Consider the following 27637-nt stretch of genomic DNA (forward strand, 5'->3'; position numbering starts at 1 on the left):
AGCCTTCTCATCCAAAGGCTCATAGACCTGTGGTGGACATGAAGATTTCTGTTGAAATGTCTCATTCAGGTGTGTGTGCGTGTGTGAGTGTGTGTATGTTTGGGCTGGTCCCATTCGATGGCGAGCAGAGCAGATCAGATCTGCTTCAGGCCAGGCCAGGGTCTGCTGAATAAACAGCTCTGCACAAAACAGGAAGCGAGCTGGTCCAGGAGCCAGATGGAGCACCAGGGGGCTCTGCCAACTCAGCACCCTGCTCTGCCAACACACTAAGCCCATAGATCTACATAGGACATGGCATCTTAAATCCCCATGTGTGTGTATATGTTTGTTTATGTATTATCTTGCTACACTGTTACAGTTCCTGTCAGTGGTACCAGTTTGCAACATAATAATATCTGATATCAGGTCATTATCACTGTTGATGAGAACTTGGTCTGGCCAGAACTAGTCGATTGCATAACAGACAGCTCATGTGCTTAGTCCTGGCCTAGTTCAGGAGCTCTGTGGCCCTTTGTCTTTAGCCTAGCCTTCTGGCTAACCCTAGGGATCTCCGATCTAAAGGGTATTTTCTAGGAGAGGAGTAGCCTGCCTCCAGTGTGCTCTGCTCTGCTCTCCAGCTCTAACAGAGGAATGTGAGGCCAGCAGCCTAGTAGTCTGACCATGTGTTTGCTCAGCTGTGGTTACACTCAGGGCTAGACGCCGACTCTCCAAAACTTCGACACCACAGCGCCCTCTAATGGTGATGGTACCTCTGTCTCACCTTGAGGGCAGATGAGGTATGGACTGAGTTAGGGGAGCTTAGGGTGGACAGGACAGAGTCATTTAACCCTCTACACACTGCAGGCTTATCCCTCTTTGCAGCATAAAATATTGAATAATGCATACCTGCCAAGCACATCTCTCTCTCATAAGCAGCAGCTTATGCAGGAAATCCACAGATTGGCTCGGGGCCTGCTATGTCAGGAAATACCTGGGTAAATGTTGTGAATGCAGGAATTTCTAAATGAGGCCAAATGTCATGGAAATGGTGGTTGATGGGCATGAAGGCACCTTGAGGGGAGCGGTGGAAATGTACGCTGGAGAGGCGGGCCAGACTGACATACTGTACTCTACTGTGTGATGCGTAGAGTACTGCACTTAAGACACACAGTAGCACAGCTCTAATGTGTTTGCATGGACTGATATATTGATATAACTAGGCAGGTACAGGTATATAATTTAGGTGTGAAGCTTTAAAGGTCAGCTGCCCTTAGGTCGTTTAAAACCAGTGAAGTTGTTTCTATGTGGCATCGATATGAGTCATTATTCTAGTGTCAAAATTGACTACAAAGTATAAATAGGATAATTTTGTTCATAAAGTCATGTCTCGTCCAAAACTGAGTTTTGTAAGTGAGTTCATCATGACTTACTGGAGGTTTGGGTATGGATTACGATCATGCACACGTACCCAGTGACCACTAAGAGAAGCAGCTGTGATTGCACAACTTAGTCATTTAGCAGACACTCTTATCCAGAGTGACTTACAGGAGCAATTATAGTTAAATACCTTGTTCAAGGGGACATTAACATATTTTTCACCTAGTCAGCTTGGGGATTTGAACCAGAGACCTTTCGGTTACTGGCCCAACACTCTTAACCGCTAGGCTGCAATCATAACAGCCAGAACCTCCAGACAGTGTAACAGACCTGCCCATTACGAAGCGCCTCAAACTTGTTTACATAAGACAACACGTCGCCAATGTTATGCTAATATAACTGTTGGCCCTAAGCCCTTTATGGAGTGGCCACTTGCTGAAGTGTTTGTCGAATGTGCCACTTTTTGGGGGGCAAAATGAGAATTGAGACGATCAGAGCACACTTGAATAACAACTGCAACTTGTCAATATTCCAAAAACCCATTTGCAAGCATCTTGTGTCCCCGCGACCTGTTTTGCAACATGATTCCCAAAGAAACACTGCCCGACAGACCAACACACACTCTGGTAGTTGTAAAAAACAAAATGGCATGAAGTACACACGTCGCCACTCAGCAGTGACTTGATAAGTTGATTGTGGCCTGGCTGCTCAATGTGCTTGCTAGCTACTACTTGCTAGCTTCATTGAAAAAGGAAAAGAAAAGGGGACAGAGTTGGAACTTAGCTAGCTACTTTGATAGCTTGCAGATGATGAAGTTGTAGACATGTTATTGTTCTTAGAAAACAGTCCTGAAACAGTCCTGAACAGTCCTGAGCACTGAGTCCTGAGCACGCAGCCAGACTTTCCCGACTCGGTATACCTTATGCAGTGCACTGACTAGTTTTACAAGCACCTTTTTTAACTTGAGTAATACTGCAACAAACACCTTAGCAAGATGCAAAATTGCACGACTAAGACCTGCTCGGGCAAAAACATCTGAATGAATTACAGATTTCTTGATTTATCTTAATTCTGACTATTTTTAAAGGAAGTGACTATTTTGAAGAAGTGGCTATGTTATTGCTACGGTGACTCAGGAGGGACAGACATCAGTACCTGCCAGGGTACGATATGCGAACATAACACACCCACATCAAACCACACCCCCAAGACAACTCTTGTTTGGCTTTAGTGACGGCCACTGGCATTTCTTAATGAGCAATCTTCAAAACGATGCCAAATCAGGAAGTGCAGTCACCCTTTAAAGACTGTGCACTTAATTGGTGGACACTAATCTTGTATGTCCCCTCTGTTGTCTGTCACGTTCTTGGACTTGGGCCTTGGCTTTGTGATGGGAGAAGGTTGCATGTTAACATTGGTATGCTTGCATGGATGTCCACCCTCCCATAGAGGAACACACAGAAACACACGCTCTGGCCAATTGGCAGAAGCAATGAGGAGCCCACCAAGATTGCTCTACAACTATTCAGAGGATGGTTTGCAAAAGCGCTGTGAAAACACAGGCAATGTGAAAAACTCACGTTTCCCTCACCATCTTCCTCCCTCCATCTCAAAGAAGGCTTTGTGGTCTGAAGTTCAGAGGAGCTTGTTCTCAAGGACATTTCAGTTTAAAGTCAGTATCTGAAGTCAGGAAACAATAGAGCAATTGCCTCCTACCACAAACCGATTCTGGCACTAAAACCGCACCTAACAAGCTGTATAAGGCCATAAGCAAACAAGAAAATTCAAACCAGATGTAGCGTTTTTCGTGGCCGGTGCTTTTAATGCAGGGAAACTGAAATCCATTTTACCAAATTTTTACCAGAATGTCACCTTTAGATCAGCTTTACTCCACACATAGAAACGCATACAAGGCCCTCCCTCGCCCTCCCATTGGCTAATCAGATCATAAATCTATCCTCCTGCTTCCTGTTTACAAGCAAAAACTCAAACAGGAAGTACCAGTGACGTGCTCAATACAGAATTGGTCCAATGAAGCAGATGCTAAGCTACAGGACTGTTTAGCTAGCATATAATGTAATATGTTCCGGGATTCATCTGACAATATTGAAGAGTGTACCACATCAGTCACCGGCTTCATTAATAAGTGCATCAATGACGTTGTCCCCACAGTGACCGTATGTACAGTGCCTTCAGAAAGTATTCATTCATACACCCATGACTTATTCTACATTTGTGACTGACCGGCTTGATTCTGTCTTATGTAGCAAAATTTGAAATTGTGTTGTTGTTTTTTTACATTGGATAAAAGTAGTTCTAGATGGTATATCATACACTACAGTTGAGGAACAGTGGGAAAGTAATTCCGCTTTGAACGTTGATAAACTTTTAACCTCACTTTTGAGAAAATGGCCCTTGAATGTTTTGATACCTACAGTACTGAAGAGCTCTTCTTTGTCTACACCCATTCAGCATCATTCACACCCTCAAACGCATTAAGAAGGAAAGAAATTCCACAAATTAACTTTTAACAAAGCACACCTGTTAATTGGAATGCATTCCAGGTGACTACCTCATGACGCTGGTTGAGAGAATGCCAAGAGTGTGCAAAGCTGTCATCAAGGCAAAGTGTGGTTATTTGAAGAATCTCAAATATAAAATATATTTTGATTTGTTTAACACTTTTTTGGTTTCTACATGATTCCATATGTGTTATTTCATAGTTTTGATGTCGTTACTATTATTCTACAATGTAGACAATAGTAAAAATAAAGAAAACCCTTGAATGAGTAGGTGTGTCCAAATATTTGACTGGTACTGTATGCATCATCAGAATTCTATCTCAGAGATCTACAGACAGTTCCTTGGACTTCATGGTATAGCTTCTGTTCAGACATGCACTTTCAACTGTGGGACCTTATATAAACAGGTGTGTTTCTTTTTAAATAATGTCCTAACATTTGAATTGGCCATAGGTGGACTACAATTAAGTTGTAGTGACATCAAGGATAATCAAAGGAAATTGGACCCACATGAGCTAAATTTGGAGTGTCATAGCAAAGGGTTGTGAATTAGAGGTCTTCAAGGATCCACCTGTACCCGAATACCCGGATCCAGAATTCTAAATAATGTCACGGGTCTGGGTCGGATCTGATATGATTGTCATGGGTCTCGGGTATGTGTAATTTTAACTGACTTGTCCAGAAGGGCCCGTACAGATCTGAGCGTGACTGCTGCAGTAGAAAGAGACATTTAGCCTGCTGCTCTTGCTTTTAATGAGGTGCGAGCCTGGCGCAGGAAGCTTGTTGTTGGCCAATCATAATCATCAAAGCGGAAATAGGCTAAAGTCATAGAGCCTCGGTCCGTGTGTGGAAAAAGTTAGGAGATACTGTATCTAATCAATGGAAGATGTAATTAAAATTATGGAATTAAAAGTTAAAGGAGAAGAATATGCTACAATGACCAAGAGCCAACAGCTAGGCTGCTACTTAATATTCTAAATAGAGTTGTTGTTATTTGTAACTGTAGGATGAGAATGCACATGTACTGCAGCCTCAGTTAGCCTAGCTAGCTAATGTTAGCTAGCTTAACTAGCTTCTCCTGGTTTGATGCAGTCCAAGACAGTTACTACGTAATCATGGGGCGGCAGGTAGCCTAGTGGTTAGGGCGTTGGACTAGTAACCGGAAGGTTGCTAGATCAAATTCCCGAGCTGACAAGGTAAAAATCTGTTGTTCTGCCCCTGAACAAGGCAGTTAACCCACTGTTTCTGGGCCGTCATTGAAAATAAGAATTTCTTCTTAACTGACTTGCCTAGTTAAATAAAGGAAAAATAAATATTTGATGATAAATAACATAGCTATGGCAGCTATTAGTCTACTATAGCGTGAGTCGGCTTGGTTGGTTGCAGTCTCATGTCTCTCCCTCCCTGCTCCCCATGTCACTCGCTAACAGTAGGCCCCTGCCTGCTAGAGCAGCACCTTTCTCCCTCATCTCACGCTTTATCAGCCCTGGTTAAAAAGGTAGCTTAAAAAATGTCTTTCATGCTGTTTCCCTCACTCGGATAAGATCGACCCGGTCTATACGAAACGGGACTAGCTGTCTTCGGTTAATTTCAGTACAGGGTCCAACTTTTTGGACCTGTGAAGACCTCTAGTGTGAATACTTACTTAAATTACATATTTCCATATTTAATTTTCAATGAATTTGCACAAATTTCAAAAAATATGTTTTCATTGTCATTATGGGGTATTGTGTATAAATGGGTAATATTTAAAAAAATCTTTAATACATTTTGAATTCAGGCTGAGCTCTGTCAGTGACCATTGGGTTCTTGGTCACCTACCTGACCAAGGCCCTTCTCCCCCGATTGCTCAGTTTGGCCGGGCGGCCAGCTCTAGGAAGTCTTGGTGGCTCCAAACTACTTCCATTTAAGAATGATGGAGGCAACTGTGTTCTTGGTGACCTTCAATGCTGCAGACACAATCCTGTCTCGGAGCTCTACCTACAATTCCTTCGACCTTATGGCTTGGCTTTTGCTCTGACATGCACTGTCAACTGGGGGACCTTATATATATATATAGACAGGTGTGTGCCTTTCCAAATCATGTCCAATCAATTGAATTTACCACAGGTGGGCTCCAATCAAGTTGTAGAAACATCTCAAGGATGATCAGGTTGCACCTGAGCTCAATTGAGTCTTATAGCAAAGGGTCTGAATACGAGCCATCAAAGCGTCAATGCAGGACTAAGATCAAATGCTACAATGCCAGTTCTGACGCACAACAGATGTGGCCTGGCTTGCAAACTATTACGGACTACAAAGAGAAACACAGCCACAAGCTGCAGCCACGCAAGCCTACCAGACAAGCTAAATGCCTTCTATGCTCGCTTAAAGGCAAACAACACTGAACCATGAATGAGAGCACCAGATTTTCTGGATGACTGTGTGATCTCGCTCTCCGTAGCTGATGTGAGTAAGACCTTTAAACAGGTTAATATTCACAATGACGCGGGCGGAATACTAGGATGCGTACTCGGAGCATGGGCTGGCCAGCTGGCAAGTGTCTTCACTGACACTTTCTGTAATACCAACTTGTTTCAAGCAGACCACCATAGTCCCTGTGCCCAAGAACACCAAGGTAACCTGCCCAAATGACTAACGTAGCACTCAGATCTATACCCATGAAATGTTTTGAAAGGCTGGTCATGGCTCACAACACCATCATCCCAGACACCCTGGAGACCCAATCCAATTTGCATACCGCCCGAACAGATCCACAGATGACCCAATCTCTATTGCACTCCACACTGCTCTCAACTACCTTGAAAAAAGGAATACCCATGAAAGAATGCTTTTCATTGACTACAGCTCAGCATTTCACACCATAGTCCGCTCCAAGTTCAGGACCCTGGGACTGAACACCTCCATCTGCAACTGGATCCTGGACCTCCTGACGGGCTGCCCCCAGGCGGTGAGAGTAGGCAACAACACATCCGCCACGCCGACCATCAACACAGAGGCCCCTCACAGGTGTGTGCTTATTCCCCTCTCATCAAGTTTGCTGACGACACAACGGTGGTAGGACTGATCACCGACGAAGAGGCAGCCTATAGGAAGGAGGTCAGAGACCTGGCAGTGTGGTGCCATGACAACAACCTCTACTTCAATGCCAGCAAGACAAAGGAGCTGATCGTGGACTACAAGAAACGGAGGGGCGAACACGCCCCCATCCACATCGATGGGGCTGTAGTGGAGCGGGCCGAGAGCCTCACGTTCCTCGGTGTCCACATCACTAAGGAATTAACACGGTACACACACACTGACACAATTGTGAAGAGGGCATGACAAAAAAAAAGATTTGTCATGGGCCCTCAGATCCTCAAAAAGTTGTACAGCTGCACCATTGAGAGCATCTTGACTGGCTGCATTACTGCTTGGTACAGCAACTGCAAGGCCCCCGACCGCATCGCGCAACAGAGGGTGGTGAGTACAGTACAGTACATCACTGGGGCTGAGCTCCCTGCCATCCAGGACCTCTATACCAGGCGGTGTCAGAGGAAGACCCCAAAAAATTGTCAAAGACTCTAGCCACCCAAGTCATAGACTGTTGTCTCTGCTAGCGCACAGCAAGAGCTACCAGTAAACCAAGTCTGGAACAAACAGAACCCTGAACAGCTTCTACCCCTGAGCCTTAAGACTGCTAAACAAGACTGCTAAATAGCTAATCAAATGGCTATCCGGACTGCCTCCATTAATCCTTTTCGCACTAACTCTTTTAGTGCCACTCAGGGCTCCGGAGTGGCGCAGCGGTCTAAGGCACTGCACATCTCAGTGCTTGAGAGGTCAATACAGACCCTGGTTTGATTCCAGGCTGTATCACAACCGGCCGTGATTGGGAGTCCCATAGGGTAGCGCACAATTGGCCCAGCTTTGTCCGGCTGAGGGTTTGGCCGGGGTAGGCAGCCATTGTAAATAAGAATTTGTTCTTAACTGACTTGCCTAGTTAAATGGTCAAATAAAAAATTACACTGACTATGCACACAAACACTGGACTCTACACACACTCACACTTACTTACGCTGACACCCCAACACACACATACACACATTACATACACCCACACACACAACATGCGCACACATGCATGCTGACACCACACACACATTCACAAGCATTTCACTGTTAGTCTACACCGGTTGTTTATGAAGCATGTGACAAATAACATTTGATTTGAGCAGAGCAGCTTTGCCTGACTTTCCTTGACTGCTGTGGAGAGAGGCTCAGGCAGTGTCAAAGAAAACCTTTAAACACTGCTTTTATCCACATGCCTCCAACTCCCAAAAACATCCCTTATCTACTTGGTGAACCGATCTCAGAGAGGGAAGGGAGTTTGGGGCCTTCGGCTCAGGAGAGAGCTCATCTCAAAGGCCTCCAGGTGTTAATTCCTGCTATTTGATGCCCCAGACGCAGATTTGCTTTTATCCTTGTAACCTCCACTCAGGAGTTTAGCTTGAAAGGCCACAAGAAAGAGAAAACTTAAAAGAAACGCAGAGAACTAAAAGTCTAACCAATTGTTTCATCTCCACTACTTGGTGTGGTGAACTGACAGTTTGAGTTACAGTACTGCATCTCCATTCCTTGGGGTGTCTTCAAAGTGTAACAAGTTAATTTGTGAGCTCTACCAAAATTGAAATTACAGTAATACATTGACATAAACCTTTTAAATCAAAGGTAGCATTACAGCTTCGATACTTAAGAGAAAGCCAGTAATGAAGTTGCAGGAAGGGGGTGGCCACCACTGTTGCCTGGTGATAGTTAATAGACAATGACCTTGTCAACAATGTCTGCTGCACAAAGTGGGCTTCATTATGAAATAACAAGGCGCTAATAGCGGAATACGAAACGTGAAACATCAGACCAACAGCCCCATCATATGAACAAAACAATCTATCTCAGATTAGACCTTTCTACTGCCATCAAATGTCAATCTCCCAATGGAGTTTGTCCCTTTGTTAAATGATTCTCAGAGTCATTTATCTTTGGGCATTGTGTGTCACCAAAACAAGGGAAAGTGAAAGGTGTTTTGGTGAAATTCTTCTGACCTTGTTTATGAGAAGAACATCTTGTTTATGAGAAGGCACTTGTTGTGCTTCAATCCAGATCTTGGGAGACCCTGAGGGGGACTTAACACTATGTCTTCTAGCCAAACAGGATGATGTGAATCACACATGCACACACACCAACGCACACTCCAATGTGCACGTCCGCCCTATTCTGAATGCTAATTCATTAGCCGTGCCCCCCGATACACAAATACGAGCTTCAATGGGAGGATAGTGAGGCGAGCAAGAGGAATAGAGGCCTCGTCTCCTATTATAAGTGTTTCCTCTCCCTGCAGCTCAGCAAAGTCTAGTGGGACTGACAACTTTCCTTTGACACTGTAGATTGTTTTATTGCCCCTTTATAAATAGCAGCTATAAGCTCCAAACATACTTGTTCACATAGCTCTGTTGTACTGTCCTCCTTCCCCGTCCCCCAGACTGTAGGATAGGGGGCTTTAAAGGCCATCTATCTCTTTTAAGTCAAGTCAGGCGGCGTCCCACATATTCGGTCCCTCTGCGACCGGCTAGGGCAACATTGACACAGCCTTTCACTCCTCCACATGGCTGTTTTGACACCAGGACTTTTGTTGAATAGGAAGCCATCATACAGATAGAGGACAAACAGCACTAAGACTGCAGTGGAGGAGAACCCTGGCCTATACCTACTGCTGAGTTAGGGCCAGGCAGAGCCAGGTTGAGGAGTGAGCTACAATGGGGAAAGTATGTGGTTAGGGTGGGATAAAATTCCATATTGGTGGCAGACTTGAATGTCCACAGGGTACGCGCATAAACACACTCACACACTAGCAAGCATGCACACGCACACACTTCTGTCCACTAAAGTAAATCCAATCCTCTGAGGATATGGCTGGAAAATTGCAGTGTGAAAAATTGCTCATTTCTAAGTCCTCATCATGTCCAAAGTCGTTAACATTACAGTGACATAGCCAAAAGTAGAGTAAACATGTTCCTTTCTAGGAATTGAACAACTCTGCTCAAGCCCATCCAATTACATGAATCGAGCGAAATGTGCAGGAAACTGTGTCACAAAAAAGTTTTAGATAACAGAGCCCAGAAGGAACTGTTTAAAAGGGGACGGCGTGGTTAATGTGCCAGGACACGTGTTAACAATTACTAGTGTACCAGAATATTTCACCTCTCACTTCTCCTGCATGTCAAATATCTCTATGCTGTTTTCAGCCCGAAGTCTAAAAGCAACAGAGAAACCAGGATTCAGTTTTGCAAAATTAGATAAACATGACCTCGATGTATGTAGATCATGGGGTATAAGCAACGGATATGCAACCCAATCGCATGAGGCCAAAGGGGTTGTGGCTAGTTGGTATACAGCAGGGTTCCTCAACTGGATGTCGAATTTGGCCTGCAGGTGATTTTGTTTGGCACCTGAAGGACTCTCAGACCATGAGAAACAAGATTCTCTTGTCTGATGAAACCAAGATTGAACTCTTTGGCCTGAATGCCAAGCGTCACGTCTGGAAGAAACTTGGCACCATCCTTACGGTTAAGCATGGTGGTGGCAGCATCGGGCTGTGGGGATGTTTTTCAGCAGCAGGGACTGGGAGACTAGTCAGCATAGAGGGAAAGATGAACAGAGCAAAGTAAAGAGATCCTTGATGAAAACCTGCTCCAGAGCGCTCAGGACCTCAGACTGGGGCGAAGATTCACCTTCCTAACAGGACAACGACCCTAAGCACACAGCCAAGACAACGCAGGAGTGGCTTCGGGACAAGTTTCTGAATGTCCTTGAGTGGCACAGCCAGAGCCCAGATTTGAACCTGTTTGAACATCTCTGGAGAGATCTGAACATAGCTATGCAGCGACGCTCCCCATCCAACCTGACAGAGCTTGAGGGGATCTGCAGAGAAGAATGGGAGAAACTCCCCAAATACAGGTGTGCCAAGCTTGTATGGTCATACCCAAGAAGACTCGAGGCTGTAATATTTCATTTTTCCCCCCTACAAAAAAACAGAAATACCATGAAAGTATTTATACCCCTTGACTTATTCCACATTTTGTTGTGTTACAGCCTGAATTGAAAATCTACACACAAAACCCCATAATGACAAAGTAAAAACATTTTTTTGAAAATTTTGCAAATATATTGAAAGTCAAATACATAAATATCTAATTTACAGTGGCAAGAAAAAGTATGCGAACCCTTTGGAATTACCTGGATTTCTGCATAAATTGGTCATCAAATTTGATCTGATCTTCATCTAAGTCACAACATTAGACAAAGATAGTGTGCTTAAACTTAAACACACACATTATTGTATTTTTCTTGTCTATATTGAATACGCAAGTATGTGAACCCCTAGGCTAATGACTTCTCCAAAAGCTAATTGGAGTCAGGAGTTAGCTAACCTGGAGTCCAATCAATTAGACAAGATTGGAGATGTTGGTTAGAGCTGCAGTGCCCTATGAAAAACTTTTGATTTTGAGTTTGCTATTCACAAGAAGCATTGCCTGATGTGAACCATGATTCGAACAAAAGAGATCTCAGAAGACCTAAGATTAAGAACTGTTGACTTGCATAAAGCTGGAAAGGGTTACAAAAGTATCTATAAAAGCCTTGATGTTCATCAGTCCACGGTAAGACAAATTGTCTATAAATGGAGAAAGTTCAGCACTGTTGCTACTCTCCATAGGAGTGGCTGTCGTGCAAAGATGACTGCAAGAGCACAGCGCAGAATGCTCAATGAGGTTAAGAAGAATTGTAGAGTGTCAGCTAAAGACTTACAGAAATATCTGGAACATGCTAACAGAGCTATGTGGGACGCCGCCTGACTTGACTTAAAAGAGATAGATGGCCTTTAAAATCCCCCTATCCTATAGTCTGGGGGACGGGGAAGGAGGACAGTACAACAGAGCTATGTGAACAAGTACGGATTACCAGGACGTTTACTTAAAGAATGCGCAGATCAACTGTCAAGTGTCTTCACTGACATTTTCAACCTCTCCCTGACCGAGTCTGTAATACCTACATGTTTCAAGCAGACCACCATAGTCTCTGTGCCCAAGGAAGTGAAGGTAACCTGTCTAAATGATTACCGCCCCGTGGCACTCACGTCAGTAGCAATGAAGTGCTTTGAAAGGCTGGTCATGGTTCACATCAACAGCATCCTCCCGAACACCCTAGACCCACTCCAATTTGCATACCGCCCCAACAGATGCACAGATGACGCAATCTCAATCGCACTACACGCTGCCCTTTCACACCTGGACAAAAGGAACACCTATATGAGAATGCTGTTCATTGACTACAGCTCAGCGTTCAACACCACAGTGCTCCGAAGCTCATCACTAAGCTAAGGACTCTAGGACTAAACACCTCCCTCTGCAACTGGATCCTGGACTTCCTGACGGGCCGCCCCCAGGTGGTAAGAGTAGGCAACAACACGTCTGCAACGCTGATCCTTAACACTGAGGCCCCTCAGGGGTGTGTACTTAGTACCCTCCTGTATTCCCTGTTCACCCACGACTGCGTAGCCAAACACGACTCTAACTCCATTAAGTTTGCTGACGACACAGTGGTAGGCCTGATCACCGACAACGATGAGGTCAGAAAACTGTCAGTGTGGTGCCAGGACAACAACCTCTCCCTCAATGTGAGCAAGACAAAGGAGCTGATCGTGGACTACAGGAAAAGGCGGGCCGAACATTAACATCAACGGGGCTGTAGTGGAGCGGGTCAAGAGTTTCAAGTTCCTTGGTGTCCACATCACCAACAAACTATCACAGTCCAAACATACCAAGTCAGTCGTGAAGAGGGCACCACAACACCTTTTCCCCCTCAAGAGAGAAAAGAAAAGATTTGGCATGGGTCCCCAGATCCTCAAAAGGATCTACAGCTGCACCATCGAGAGCATCCTGACCGGTTGCGCCTGGTATGGCAACTGCTCGGCATCTGACCGTAAGGCGCTACAGAGGGTAGTGTAATCAGCCTAGTACATCACTGGGGCCAAGCTTCCTGCCAGCCAGGACCTATATAATAGGCGGTGTCAGAGGAAAGCCCATAAAATTGTCAGACTCCAGTCACCCAAGTTATAGACTGTTTTCTCTGCTACCGCACGGCAAGTGGTACCGGAGCGCCAAGTCTAGGACCAAAAGGCTCCTCAACAGCTTCTACCCCCAAGCCATAAGACTGCTGAACAATTCATAACACCCTGCTGCTACTCGCTGTTTGTTTGTTACCTATGCATAGTTCTTCACCCCCACCTACATGTACAGATTACCTCAACTAGCCTGTACCCCCGCACACTGACTCGGTACCGGTGCCCCCTGTATATAACCTCGTTATTGTTATTCTTATTGTGTTACTTTTTATTATTACTTTTTATTTTAGTCTACTTGGTAAATATTTTCTTCTTGAACTGCACTGTTGGTTAAGGGCTTGTAAGTAAGCATTTCACGGTAAAGTCTTCACTTGTTGTATTCGGCGCATGTAACAAATAAAGTTTGATTTGATTGCTGCCAAAGGAGGGTCAACCAGTTATTATTTCCAAATGTTCACATACTTTTTCCACCCTGCACTGTGAATGTTTACACGGTGTGTTCAATAAAGACATGAAAACCTATAATTGTTTGTCTGTTATTAGTTTAAGCAGACTGTGTTTGTCTGTTGTTGTGACCTAGATGAAGATCAGATAAAATTTTATGACCAATTTATGCAGAAATTCAGGTATTTTCTAAAGGTTCACATACTTTTTCTTGCCACTGTACATAAGTATTCACATCCCTGGGTCTATACATGTTACAGTCTCCTGTGGCAGCGATTACAGCTGTTAGGAGCCTCCACTGCCAGAAAGACTCAGATGAGGAAGGGAAGGACGAACCTCAGTGAATTTCAGAAAAATGAAAATAGTGAAACATAAATAAAGTAATCATTTTTAGATAAAACTATACTAAATATATTCAGGTCACCAAATAATTGATTAAAACACACTGTTTCACAATGAAGGTCTACAGTAGCCTCAACAGCACTCTGTAGGATAGCACTATGGTGTAGCCTGAAGACAGCTAGTGTCCGTCCTCCTCTGGGTACATCAACTTTAACACAAAACCTAGGAGGCTCATGATTCTCATCCCCTTCCATAGACATACACAGTAATTATGACAACTTCCGGAGGACGTCCTCCAACCGATCAGAGCTCTTGCAGCATGAACTGACATGTTGTCCATCCAATCAAAGGATCAGATAATTAATCTAGTACTGAAAGCATAAGCAACAGCTAGCTAGCACTGCAGTGTATAAAATGTGGTGTTTAGTTGACTCAGAGAAAGACAATAGTTGAATAGTTTTGAACAAATATAATTCTTCAAAAATGTAGGAGAAGCAAGAGAGAGAGAGCTAGCTACATTTAATATTTTTTCCACTTAAACTTACTTAGCTAGTTAATGCAACTAGCTAGTTTAGCCTACTCCAACACTCGGCTCAAACCGAGAGGGATGCTATGTTTCCTAGCTGGCTACCCAACACTGGAACTCTTCCAAGTCATGGTAAGCTTTTGGTTTTATGAATTTATTGTAGCTGCTAAACTGCTTGCTAACTGTACACTGTACTACATGATTGTAGCGGGTTTACTAACGTGTTAGTTCTATAAGCTATGTTGTTGACGTTAGCTAATATGGTGACAACGGCTGTGTATAGCGATTAGCATTTATAATATGAAGGTTCGGCTGGGAAAGTTTTTTTCGCCTGGTCACAGACAGCTGATGTGTTGTGCACTGATGTCCACAAGCGAAGGGAAAAGTTGAGCGGGGGAGAGCGCGTAAATTATATAATGATCTGGCTGCTATGAAAGTGAACGGTGTTTGTGTGTGATCAGGGGTGTATTCATTCTGCTGCTTATGTTGAAAAGCTTTTCTTAAACAGAAGCCAACGGAACGAAACTGGGATAAACATACCAGAATTTTGTCCAATAGAAACTCTCGTTTGCAACTGTTGAACTAATGATTACACCCTATATCAGCTAGATGCAGGCAAGATTATGCAGGCAAGATTGTGCAAGGCGGTATTGTCAGTCACCTTGATTACTCAAATTTCTCTCGACCTGTGCACCTACGATGTAAACATTAATTCATAGGCTAGGTTGTACCAACCTCTTGATGGGTATAGGGAAAATTTGAGTATTATGTAGTAGCCTGAACCTATCAATGTTACATTGAGCTGGGTGAATGGAATATGAATGACAGTCATCCAATATGCTGTAATAGAAATATGGCCATGCTCATTTTTATTTATTTATTTTTATTTTTTTTGTCATTTAGCAGACGCTCTTATCCAGAGCGACTTACATCCTCCCTCATGAATGGCACCGACCGTCACTACTTTCTGGGTAAGTCTCTAAGAGCTTTGCACACCTGGATTGTACAATAGTTGCACATTATTCTTGTTAAAATTCTTCAAGCTCTGTCAAATTGGTTGTTGACCAATGCTAGATAGCCATTTTCAATGCTTGCCATAGATATTCCAGCCGATTTAATTCAAAACTGTAACTAGGCCACTCAGGAATATTAAAAATCATCTTGGTAAGCAACTCCAGTGTACACCGAGTGTACAAACATTAGTAACAATCCAGGAGAAAACTTTGATCCCTTATTGATATCACCTGTTAAATCCACTTCAAATCAGTGTAGATGAAGGGGAGGAGACAGGTTAAAAGAAGGATTTTTAAGCCTTGAAACAATTGAGGTATGTGTGCCATTCAGAAGTTGAATGGGCAAGACAAAAGATTTAAGTGCCTTTGAACGGGGTATGGTAGTAAGTGCCAGACGCATCGGTTTCTGTTAAGAACTGTATTGCTGCTGAGTTTTTCACGCTCAACAGTTTCCTGTGTGTATCAAAAATTGGTGCCAGGAGGGCCAGTAGGCGGCAATCTATCATCTGGTCTAAAAATACACAGTACTAGCAAATGTTTGGACACACCTACTCATTCAAGGGTTTTTCTATGTTTTTACTATTTTCTACATTGTAGAATAACAGTGAAGACATCAAAACTATGAAATAACACATATGGAATCATGCAGTAACCAAAGAAGTGTTAAACAAATCAAAATATATTTTATATTTGAGGCTTCAAATAGCTATACTTTGCCTTGACGACAGCTTTGCAAACTCTTGGCATTCTCTAAACCAGCTTCATGAGGTAGTCACCTGGAATGCATTTCAATTAACTGGTGTGCCTTGTAAAAAGTACATTTGTGGAATTTCTTTCCTTCTTAATGCGTTTTCGCCAATCAGTTGTGTTGTGAAAAGGTAGGGGGTATACAGAAGATAGCCCTAATTGGGAAAAAACAAAGTCCATATTATGGCAAGAACAGCTCAAATAAGCAAAGAGAAACGACATGAAGGTCAGTCTTCAAAGTAGCCACCCTTTGCCTTGATGACAGCTTTGCACACTCTTGGCATTCTCTCAACCAGCTTCATGAGGATTGCTTTTCCAACAGTCTTGAAGGAGTTCCACAATATGCTAAGCACTTATTGGCTGCTTTTCCTTCACTCTGAGGTCCAACTCATCCAAAACCATCTCAATTGGGTTGAGGTCAGGTGATTTTGGAGGCCAGATCATTTGATGCAGCACTCCATCACTCTCCTTGGTCAAATAGCCCTTACACAGCCTGGAGGTGTGTTTTCGGTCATTGTCCTGTTGAAAAACAAATGATAGTCCCACTAAGCGCAAACCAGATGGGATGGCGTATCGCTGCAGAATGCTGTGGTAGTCATGCTGGTTAAGTGTGCCTTGAATTCTAAATAAATCACAGACAGTGTCACCAGCAAAGCACCCCCACACCATCACACCTCCTCCTCCATGCTTCACGGTGGGAACAATACATGCGGAGATCATCCATTCACCTTCTCTGTGTCTCACAAAGACACGGCGGTTGGAACCAAAACTCTCAAATTTGGACTCATCAGACCAAAGGACAGATTTCCACCGGTCTAATGTCCATTGCTCGTGTATCTTGGCCAAAGCAAGTCTCTTCATCTTATTGGTGTCCTTTAGTAGTGGTTTCTTTGCAGCAATACGACCATGAAGGCCTGATTCACGCAGTCTCCTCTGAACAGTTGATGTTGAGATGTGTCTGTTACTTGAACTGAATCATTTATTTGGGCTGCAATTTCTGAGGCTGGTAGCTCTAATTAACTTATCCTCTGCAGCAGAAGTAACTCTGGGTCTTCCTTTCCTGTGGCGGTCCTCATTAGAACCGGTTTCATCATAGCGCGTGATGGTTTTTGCGACTGCACACACTTTCAAAGTTCTTGAATGACGGACCTTCATGTCTTAAAGTAATGATGGACTGTCGTTTCTTTTTGCTTATTTGAGCTGTTCTTGCCATAATATGGACTTGGTATTTTACCAAATAGGGCTATCTTCTTTATACCACCCCTACCTTGTCACACCACAACTGATTGCCTAAAACGCATTAATAAGGAAAGATATAATACAAATGAACTTTTAACAAGGCACACCTGTTAATTGAAATGCATTTCAGGTGACTACCTCATGAAGCTGGTTGAGAGAATGCCAAGAGTGTGCAAAGCTGTCATCAAGGCAAAGGGTGGCTACTTTGAAGAATCTCAAATATAAAATAGTTGGTTACAGTTGGTTACTACATGATTCCATATGTGTTATTTCATAGTTTTGATGTCTTCACTATTACTATGCAGTGAAGAAAATAGTACACTTATTTTTTTTACTTGAATGAGTAGGTGTGTCCAAACTTTTGACTGGTACTGTATATCCTAATGCCCCAGGGAAGTGGTTGTGGACAGTGTCCTGTGTAGGGTGCAGTCTTTCGGATGGAACGTTAAACGGGTGTCCTGACTCTCTGTGGCCATTAAAGCTCCCAATAACACCCCTACTCTTACGATAAGTGCTAACACCGGTATCCTGGCTAAATTCTCAATCTGTCCCTCTTACCATCATGTCCACCTAATCATCCTAGCTTCCATTTGGCTCATTCATCCCCCCTCCATTCCCCTGTAACTATTCCCCAGGTCATTGATGTAAATGAGAATGTGTTCTCAGTCACCTGGTAAAATAAGGATAAAAGGGTCTGGGTCTTTATTGATGAATTGTCTGTCTTTCTTTGCCTTTGAGACGTATAAGCACTGGCCAACTTGTCCCTCAAGTACTCTACTTGGTACATGAGTAGGTCATGATTAAGAACAGTCCGCTCAGTGACATCTGTGATCCTTCTATCAACTCTGTTTCAGCACCAGACCTAGCCTATTTCATTCTACTAGAACCTCTCAAACTGGCCTCAAAGGGCTCCTCAACCCGCCTACCAGAAGTGCCAAGTCACGGCGCTCTCATCTGCGGTTTCTTTGTGAGCTCACAGTAAGCTACCAGGCTGTGGTGTGAAGCCTCCCGAAGTAAACATCAGGGACGATCTGTACCACTCCTCAACCAAATCTGCCTTCCACATTGTTCAGAGCAGGAAACAACCTGATTTTACACAGCAGATTAAACACTGAATCGGAGATGGGGAATAATATTCCCGCTGTTCCCTGCATTGCAGAGATGTTTTGGAGATTGTGCAGGTATAGCGAAAAATGTTTCCATAAAGAGAAAGAAATGGGGATTTAAAGAGTTCGTACTTGGTAGGTGAAAACTCCCACACCTTTACCAAAACATTCACACTATATTCCAAAACCAATTATCCTTTGACGACGTGTCATCTCTGACACACAAGTATAATTACAGGCAGGTAGGTCTTATTTCTCAGACTGAGACTGAGACTGTTGACTGTGCAGTGAGGAAAACAGTATTTTAAGACTCTAATCAGATGATTATTTCACTCATATGATGACTAAGGAAGATAAGTGGGTGCTGTGTAGAGTCATATTCTATATATCAAGAAAATGTTTAGGAAATGAGACATGAGATAAATGGCCCATAATTGGGCTCAATCAGTATTACTTTCTAACGGGCTTTTACTAGGACGTTTTACTGAAGATGTCCACCGTCAGACCAAGTTGCCTATGGGAGTAAACCAGATCTTGCTGCAACCAGAAAGTAAACCAAGTGGGTGTACAGTCTTATAGTTATTGTCACTCTTTGGTACACAGTGGTCTGACATTTCTCTGTCTATGTCTGGCTGTACATGCAGGTGTTATGCAAGAGGGGCTGCTGGGTTTTACAACATTAAGGATGCAGCTGTGGAAGAAAAAGGAAGAGCATCTTCACCTATAATAAACATTACATTGAAATGATGTGTTGTGAATGCGGCCGAGGAGGGCTGTGCGCTGCTGCATAACGCTGCCTCCATTAGCAATAAAAAAGATAAGGAGCAGAGCGCTTTCTCAGTCCTCTCCACTCAGCACGGAGAGCACTCGAGGAGGAGAGTGGTTACAAACACACACACTGCTTTTCATTCACAAAACCCTTTGCACGTACGCACACACAGACTATATTTCTATTTTTGCATTATCATGTGAAGTGTACAACAACTTCAAACTTAAACTATGACAATAACGTTAATATTCCCACTGTAGGCCTATCTGTAATACTGAAAAAACATTCCACAATCACATCATTAATGTTTGCTGCCTACTGCAGTTACTGAGTATTTAAGAGCTGCAGTTAAGTTGACATTTAAAACGGTTAAGGTAAGAGTTAGGTAAGTGTAAAGGTAGGGGTTAAAGTTAAGGGAAAGGAAAGAGGAAGGGGGATACCTAGTCAGTCGTACAACAATTCCTTCAACTGAAATGTGTCTTTCCGCATATAGGTTAGGGTAGGGACGTCCCAAGGATTCCGGATAGTACTAACCTTTTCTTCCCACAATTTTAACTGACTTGTTTTACGGACTGATTCTACTTCAGCCTGTTGAGCTATGATGCCCCCCTACATTGGACAAATAGACTGGCAGGGTAAGTTATCCCTTCATCAATGGTGCGAGCACGTACAGGGTCTTGACGTGGGTCCTCTGGGTGATTACGTTAAACTGGGAACTGTGTTTGGTAAGTGACGTGAACACTTGTCTGTGTGTGTACATCCAGGCATGGAGCAGTTCCTGGTTCGAGGCCCAGCGAGTGGCTACGGTGGGAGCAGAGATGATTTTCTGTTGGAGAAACTGGAGCCCTCCGCGACCTGGGAAGAAAGTTATGGTTGTGACTGTAATCGCTTCGTCTGAAATATAAACCCTCTGCTCTGGCCAGTGCAGACAGCATCCCTATTGAAAAATCACTGCATAGAGCCAGTGTTAGAACGATTGACTCTGGTGTCACCAGAAGAGAGGACCAGTGAGCCAAGCACAGGATAGACAAGGCTGGTGTCTTCACTCCAGAGGGGTACAGACAAGGGGACACATACATGAGACAACAGACAAGTGGTGATGAGTGACAGAAAAAATACACTACAAATGTTTCCTGTAGGCTGGATTGTGGTGTTGTTGTGCTGATTGTATTGTATGTTGTTGTAATGTTGTATTGAATGTTTTTAAAATGTTGTATTGATTGCTGCTGCCTTCTTGGCCAGGTCTCCCTTGCAAAAAATACTGTTTCAATGGGATTTTCCTCGTTAAATAAAGGTGAAATAAAATTATACCTATCTCCCCATCCTTCAACAAGCGACTGCTTGAGTACACTGAGTGGCCAGATACAGTATGAACTGCCATACGCTGCCTATACCAGTTGTGTTGACATCACTGGAGATTCGCAAAATGCTTTGTGTTCGCTGAGGACTTAGGTTCAGTTGCTCAGGAGGGAAAAGTGCTCTGTAGTGTAAAATAGTACTATTAGCCAGCCAATTTACATTTATGTAAATGTTTGGGTCATGAGTTTCTGCTAAGAGTAAAATATTGAGCAGCGAAAATAGGACATTCATCTTGTCTACACAACCTTCTGGAGAGTGAATATTGAGCAGTGAAAATAGGATATTCATCTTGTCTACACAACCTTCTGGAGAGTGAATATTGAGAAAAAAGCTTTTCCTGAAAGCACACGCAGGATTGATGATATGCAAGTCCAACTAAATTGGATTCTTTCCCAGGCTTTTTATTTCTTTCACAAAAGGTGTCTTGTTAAACTTTTTTAAAGTCTTGCGGAGATGAATTTGCTTCTGATGTGGAGAAGAGTGGGATAACAAAAGACTGTCAATTAAGTCCTTTTCCTCTCTAGACTGAGACTACCCCCTCTGACACTTGGGCCTGGTTAGGAATAAGAGCAGAGAGATGCTGTGTACTTATACTTCTCATTAACTGCATAGAAAGTTCTAAGAAAAATCCTGGAAGAGGCACAGCACACACTGCCTAGGCACCGGTCCCGTGCATCCATCTCCATAGCATTTGTACTCAATGAAGGAGGGGGAGATGGGATCTCTAGCCAAAAGTGAGAGGGGTTAGTTAGCAAAACATTGCCTAAGTATACAATGCTAGAGCTGCAGACACTCAAGTTCACTCCATCTTCATTTCATGCACACTCGCTCACACACAGTCATTGATGTACACTCCCTCCCTCTAAAATCTACAAGACTTCCAGACTTGTTTGTTTACAGCAGTAAGCAGATGCTCCACAACCCTTAACTGTGAGCATGGCCCAGTCTCTCTCTCTCACACACACACACACACACACACACACACACACACACACACACACACACACACACACACACACACACACACACACACACACACACACACACACACACACACACACACACACACACACACACACACACACACACACAACGTCCTGTTTTGATGCAGGACCCGGGTGGAAAACAATGCTGCAGTCTAAACGGACCAGTGGTATTTGTGTTGGTGGCTGTGAATGGGATGTTACAATCAGGCCAGGAACAAAGGCTGGGAATGAAGGAGCTCAGAGCCCAGGCTCACTCCCACACAGCTGGAAATGAAGGAAAACAGCTCTGGAGCAGGTCCAACAACATACCACCTTTACCTACCGGACCACTGATCAGATTTGCAGTGAAGTAAAAGATAAAATAATTTTATGTAAATAGCAGGAACACCTATGATAAATCTCTTTATACAACCATATTGCCTCATCTCTTATGGAGCACAGCCCACGTGTGCATGTGGCTCTGTTTACTTCAACAATGGAGGGGAATTGTTTTTCCTATACTAAAGCTTTCAGTCCATTTACAGTCTCCCTCTATAGTAAAGAATATACACTGAGTGTACATTAGGCACACCTGCTCTTTCCATGACATAGACTGACCAGGTGAAAGCTATGATCCCTTATTGATGTCATTTGTTAAATCCTCTTAATTGAGACATGGATTGTGTATGTGTGCCATTCAGAGGGTGAATGGGCAAGACAAAATATTTAAGTGCCTTTGAACGGCGTACTGTAGTAGGTGCCAGGCGCACCGGTTTGTGTCAAGAACTGCAACGCTGCTGGGTTTATCCACGCTCAACAGTTTCATGTGTGTATCAAGAATAATCCACCACCCAAAGGACATCCAGCCAACTTGACAACAGTGGGAAGCATTGGAGTCAACATGGGCCAGCATCCCTGTGGAACGCTTTCGACACCTTGTAGAGCCCATGCCCCAACGAATTCAGCCTGTTCTGAGGGCAAGGGGGGGGTGCAACTCAATATTAGGAAGGTGTTCCTAAGGGTGTTTCTCAAAACGCACACTACCGTGCTCTGAGCATGCGAATTGGAGTACGGGAGGCTCGGAATATGAGTCCAAATCAAAGTATGCGAAACGGAGTACGGAGGGCACTTCTCAAATGCATACTCTGTTTGTACATACTTTGAAGCATGCATCGATGCAAGCATCAACAGAAAGTATGCAAAGAAATATGGCTCAACCACGTAAAAAGATTACGCACATTTTCATGAAATCAATGGTGGCCATTATTTGAGCTGAAGCGAGATAAAATATACTCAGACTTCAGAATGAAATGTTGCCTATTCACATATCACATTGCCAGACTACAATATTTTAACTTGATATGTTAATATATACATGCTGTGTTCATTTTGGCATGGTTACCTGCCTACAATACCCACTCTAGGTCGCAAGCTCATATTAAGTCAATAGAGCTAACTGGCTAGCTACTACTGTTCGCTAGTCAAATAGCTAGCTAGCTAACAATTATTTATGGCTAACTACCCATGAAGAATAGACATCTACCTTGGATAACATTGGTTTTAGGTCATTTTTGCCTGTTATACTATCTGGTTAGCTACATTAATACGATTCACATATAGCTAGCTGATAGTTATGAAGTAAAAATGTTTGCTTTGTGTATATCTTGTTTCGTCTCCATTGTTGCCATTGTCCTGGCTGGAAGAAGGTTCAGTGAATGGGGAGATGCGGCGTGAGGTCATACAGTAGAGGGAGTGCGAGTGCTTCTCAAATGTAATGTTTTATGCATTCTCCACACTCTCATCCTCACAAGAACGTACTGAAGAGAACGTCCTCGGAGAAAGCACTTGGAGCATGAGAGTGTGGAGCACGGCAGTATGCATAGAGAAACACCCTCGGTGTACACTATACACTGCATTAGGTACTGGTGAGCCTCTCCCTACTCTGTATTATACTTTTGTGTTGTGGGTTCCAGGGCCATTGACACACACTGCCTCCCTCCCTCAAGCCCAAGATACAGGGGGAGAAGGGAGGATGTTCAGAGTGGAATCACACATTAAACAATCTTATTGGATGAAATTCACAGCACTGTGTTCTGGGAGCCTGCTTCTCCTTAGGCAGCATCCATCAATGCTTATATCAGTTTGTCTCAGACATTTCAAGCTAACATTTTTACACTACTTTCTTTAAAAAAATGTTTTTGTAATTTAGCAGACGCTCTTATCCAGAGTGACATACAGGAGCAATTAGGGTTAAGTGCCTTGCTCAAGGGCACATTGACAGAACCTGTCAGTTACTGGCCCAACACTCTTAAATCGCTAGGCTTCCTGCCCCCAATGATTTTCTTAAGCCTTACTTCACTCACATAATAACGGTAAAAATGGGGCATTCTATAGAGAACACTCACTGACTCAACATAGACTGACTAAAGGATGTTTACGGCTATTTACGGGATGTGCCGGTATGCACATTTCTGAAGCGTGATACATCTGTTTTGGTAGAGGGTAAAACAATTGGCTAAGTGCTGTGTATTCCCTCTCCAGCTACGGCGTCTGGAAAGAGTGGAAGGAGGGAGGGAGGGATAGAAGAGATGGAGGGATGGAAGAGATGGAAGAAAGAAGAGCGAGGGAAGGAGAGGGGTAGAAAACAAAACCATGAGCTCAGACTATTAGCTGTCTCTAGTACCACCTAGGGGAGATGGTGTCTATGGCATGTTAAAGTTGTTGCTGGCTGGTTTACACAGTGTGAACGAACAGTTAACAGATTTACTCAAGTCAAAGGAGACTAAGCAACATGAGGCGAGTCTGAATCAGTTGTTATGAGACAGATTCTGGCTACATCAGAGTAGTTGAAACCTATTTAGAAAAACGTTGTGAAACTACCCCAGAGCGTGTTGATGATGACAACATTTGTGTAACTATAAATTATAAATACATTTTCTGTTTGATCAAAAACATTGTCTCTCTGTTTGCCCCCTAAGTATTACAGAGGAGCCTGTTTATCTTAGTGCAACTGTTCAAATAGTTTCCCCTGCAAACACACAATTATTGCAGAGCTACTTACTGTGGGATTAAGGTGAGAAGATAAATATGATACGGAAAAGTAATTTAGCAGTGGATGTGGACACTGGACACTAGAGGTCGACCGATTAATCGGAATGGCTGATTAATTAGGGCCGATTTCAAGTTTTCATAACAATCGGATGCCGATATTTTTATTTTTTTATTTTACACCTTTATTTAACTAGGCAAGTCAGTTAAGAACACATTCTTATTTTCAATGACAGCCTAGGAACGGTGGGTTAACTGCCTTGTTCAGGGGCAGAACAACAGATTTTTACCTTGTCAGCTCAGGGATTCAATCTTGCAACCTTACGGTTATCTAGTCCAACGGTCTAACCACCTGCCTCACGAGGAGCCTGCCTGTTACGCGAATGCAGTAAGAAGCCAAGGTAAGTTGCTAGCTAGCATTAAACTTATCTCATAAAAAACAATCAATCAATCATAATCACTAGTTATAACTACACATGGTTGATGATATTACTAGTTTATCTAGCGTGTCCTGCGTTACATATAATCGATGCGGTGCGTATTCGCGAAAAAGGACTGTCGTTGCTCCAACGTGTACCTAACCATAAACATCAAAGCCTTTCTTAAAATCAATACACAGAAGTATATATTTTTAAACCTGCATATTTAGCTAAAAGAAATCCAGGTTAGCAGGCAATATTAACCAGGTGAAATTGTGTCACTTCTCTTGCGTTCATTGCACGCAGAGTCAGGGTATATGCAACAGTTTGGGCCGCCTGGCTCAAGGCTCGTATTTCTGTGTGTTATTATGTTATAATTAAGTCTATGATTTGATAGAGCAGTCTGACTGAGCGATGGTAGGCACCAGCAGGCTCGTAAGCATTCATTCAAACAGCACTTTCGTGCGTTTTGCCAGCAGCTCTTTGCAATGCTTCAAGCATTGCGCTGTTTATAACTTCAAGCCTATCAACTCCCGAGATTAGGCTGGTGTAACGGATGTGAAAAGGCTAGCTAGTTAGCGGGGTGCACGCTAATAGCGTTTCAAACGTCACTCGCTCTGAGACTTGGAGTAGTTGTTCCCCTTGCTCTGCATGGGTAACGCTGCTTCAGGGTGGCTGTTGTCGATGTGTTCCTCGTTCGAGCCCAGGTAGGGGCGAGGAGAGGGATGGAAGCTATACTGTTACACTGGCAATACTAAAGTGCCTATAAGAACATCCAATAGTCAAAGGTATATGAAATACAAATCGTATAGAGAGAAATAGTCCTATAATTCCTATAATAACTACAACCTAAAACTTCTTACCTGGGAATATTGAAGACTCATGTTAAAAGGAACCACCAGCTTTCATATGTTCTCATGTTCTGAGCAAGGAACTTAAACGTTAGCATATTTGACTTTTACTTTCTTCCCCAACACTTTGTTTTTGCATTATTTAAACAAAATTGAACATATTTCATTATTTATTTGAGGCTAAATTGATTTTATTGATGTATTATATTAAGTTAAAATAAGTGTTCATTCAGTATTGTTATAATAGTCATTATTACAAATACATATTTTTTTAAATCGGCCGGTTAATCGGTATCGGCTTTTTTGGTCCTCCAATAATCGGTATTGGTGTTGAAAAATCATAATCGGTCGACCTCTACTGGACACACACACACACACACACACACACACACACACACACACACACACACACACACACACACACACACACACACACACACACACACACACACAAATGTAATTCTTCCTAGAACCATAGGCTCTTGTGGTTTTGCCAAAGATGTGATTTGGCATCTTAAATCACAAGATGTGTTTTATACTACTTACCTCTGACTTCATATAAGCCATCTCTCCTCTACAATGTTTACAGGGTTTCATGGAGCATGTGTTTTGAGCCTGATGTGATGAGCTTGGATAAGAGCAGAGGAAAGTGGAGGAGAGGCGTAGAGGATAGGGGAGGGGGGAGAGGAGAACACAGCGACAGCCTGCTGGAATGGGAACTGTCCTCCAGTGAACAGAGGCAGCACTGATGAGCACAGGAGCACAGTGCTTCCTGTTGTTGCAGCCTAAAAAACACTGACCTTCAGAATGTCATATCATACACACACATGTATCGTGCACACACGTTTCCTTTTGCTGCTCAAGTCCGTCCCCCTCCCCGACTCCCCCATCTCCAACCTCCTCCTCAGCAAGACTCTCCACACATCTGTCTCTCCCAACGTCCCTCTCCTCACTTCCCCTTTCCATATAAAAACCCTCGACAGCAGGGCTCTGAGCGGACTTCCTCTCTGCCAGCTCCTGTCACTGTCACTTTGGTGGGAATGCACAGCAAGAGAGCACTCGGAACTCAAGAGGCCCTCTCAATTTCAGCTTTTAGAGTACCCAACTTTCAACAGACTAGCATCGACTGACCACAAGAACATATCGACAAGTTCTGCCTCTGAAAGCAATGTGCTTCAGTGGTTCTGGTCTGCTCTCATATCTCAAATAGTACTGTGATGTTGTTTGTCACGGTTTAAGAAATAGATTTTAGTGATGGTAAATGGTCTTCGTTTTTTGTGGCAGTGAAACAAATGGTTAAATAACACACTGTGATCCTTTCCAACCCCACGAGTCCTCGTGTTTTATGTGTGCACGCACGTGTGTGTGTGTGTGTGTGTGTTGAATACCTGTATACCGGCTGCATCTCTCGGGCGATGCCGATCACAGCTCCGGGAGGGAATCGATCAAACTCCAGAAACAGCTCCCTGATGTTGCTCCTGTACTTCAGATCCAGGTCCAGCTGTACAATGCGCTGCAGATCTGAAACAGAGTTAAAGACATAACCACTCAGAAATTAACACTTCTTGATAGCACCTGTTGAGTAGCAGATTATTTTGGCTATACATCATATCGGCTAAGAATATCAGCTATTAGCGCTGAGCGATCAGTGCTTTTTCAAGTCTGTTCCGTTTTGGTTCAAATATGCAAAAATAATTACGGTTTCCGAATTTAAAAAACTATAATTGATTTATTTTATGCACTATGCACTAAAAATAAAAGTCCCATGATGGTA

At 43.3% G+C, this 27637-nt stretch overlaps 1 protein-coding gene across 1 annotated transcript in view; it reads right to left on the bottom strand.

Moving 5' to 3' along the window:
- The window catches only part of LOC139539634 (xyloside xylosyltransferase 1-like), a 94794-nt gene that overhangs the window by 21565 nt on the left and 45592 nt on the right, over positions 1-27637 (bottom strand). Inside the window, exon 4 of the mRNA XM_071342753.1 lies at positions 27252-27384. Within this exon, the coding sequence (XP_071198854.1) occupies positions 27252-27384 (133 nt within the window). The remainder of the gene's footprint in view (positions 1-27251; positions 27385-27637) is intronic.

Source organism: Salvelinus alpinus, chromosome 15 (genome assembly GCF_045679555.1).
Source record: "Salvelinus alpinus chromosome 15, SLU_Salpinus.1, whole genome shotgun sequence".
Taxonomy (NCBI): domain Eukaryota; kingdom Metazoa; phylum Chordata; class Actinopteri; order Salmoniformes; family Salmonidae; genus Salvelinus; species Salvelinus alpinus.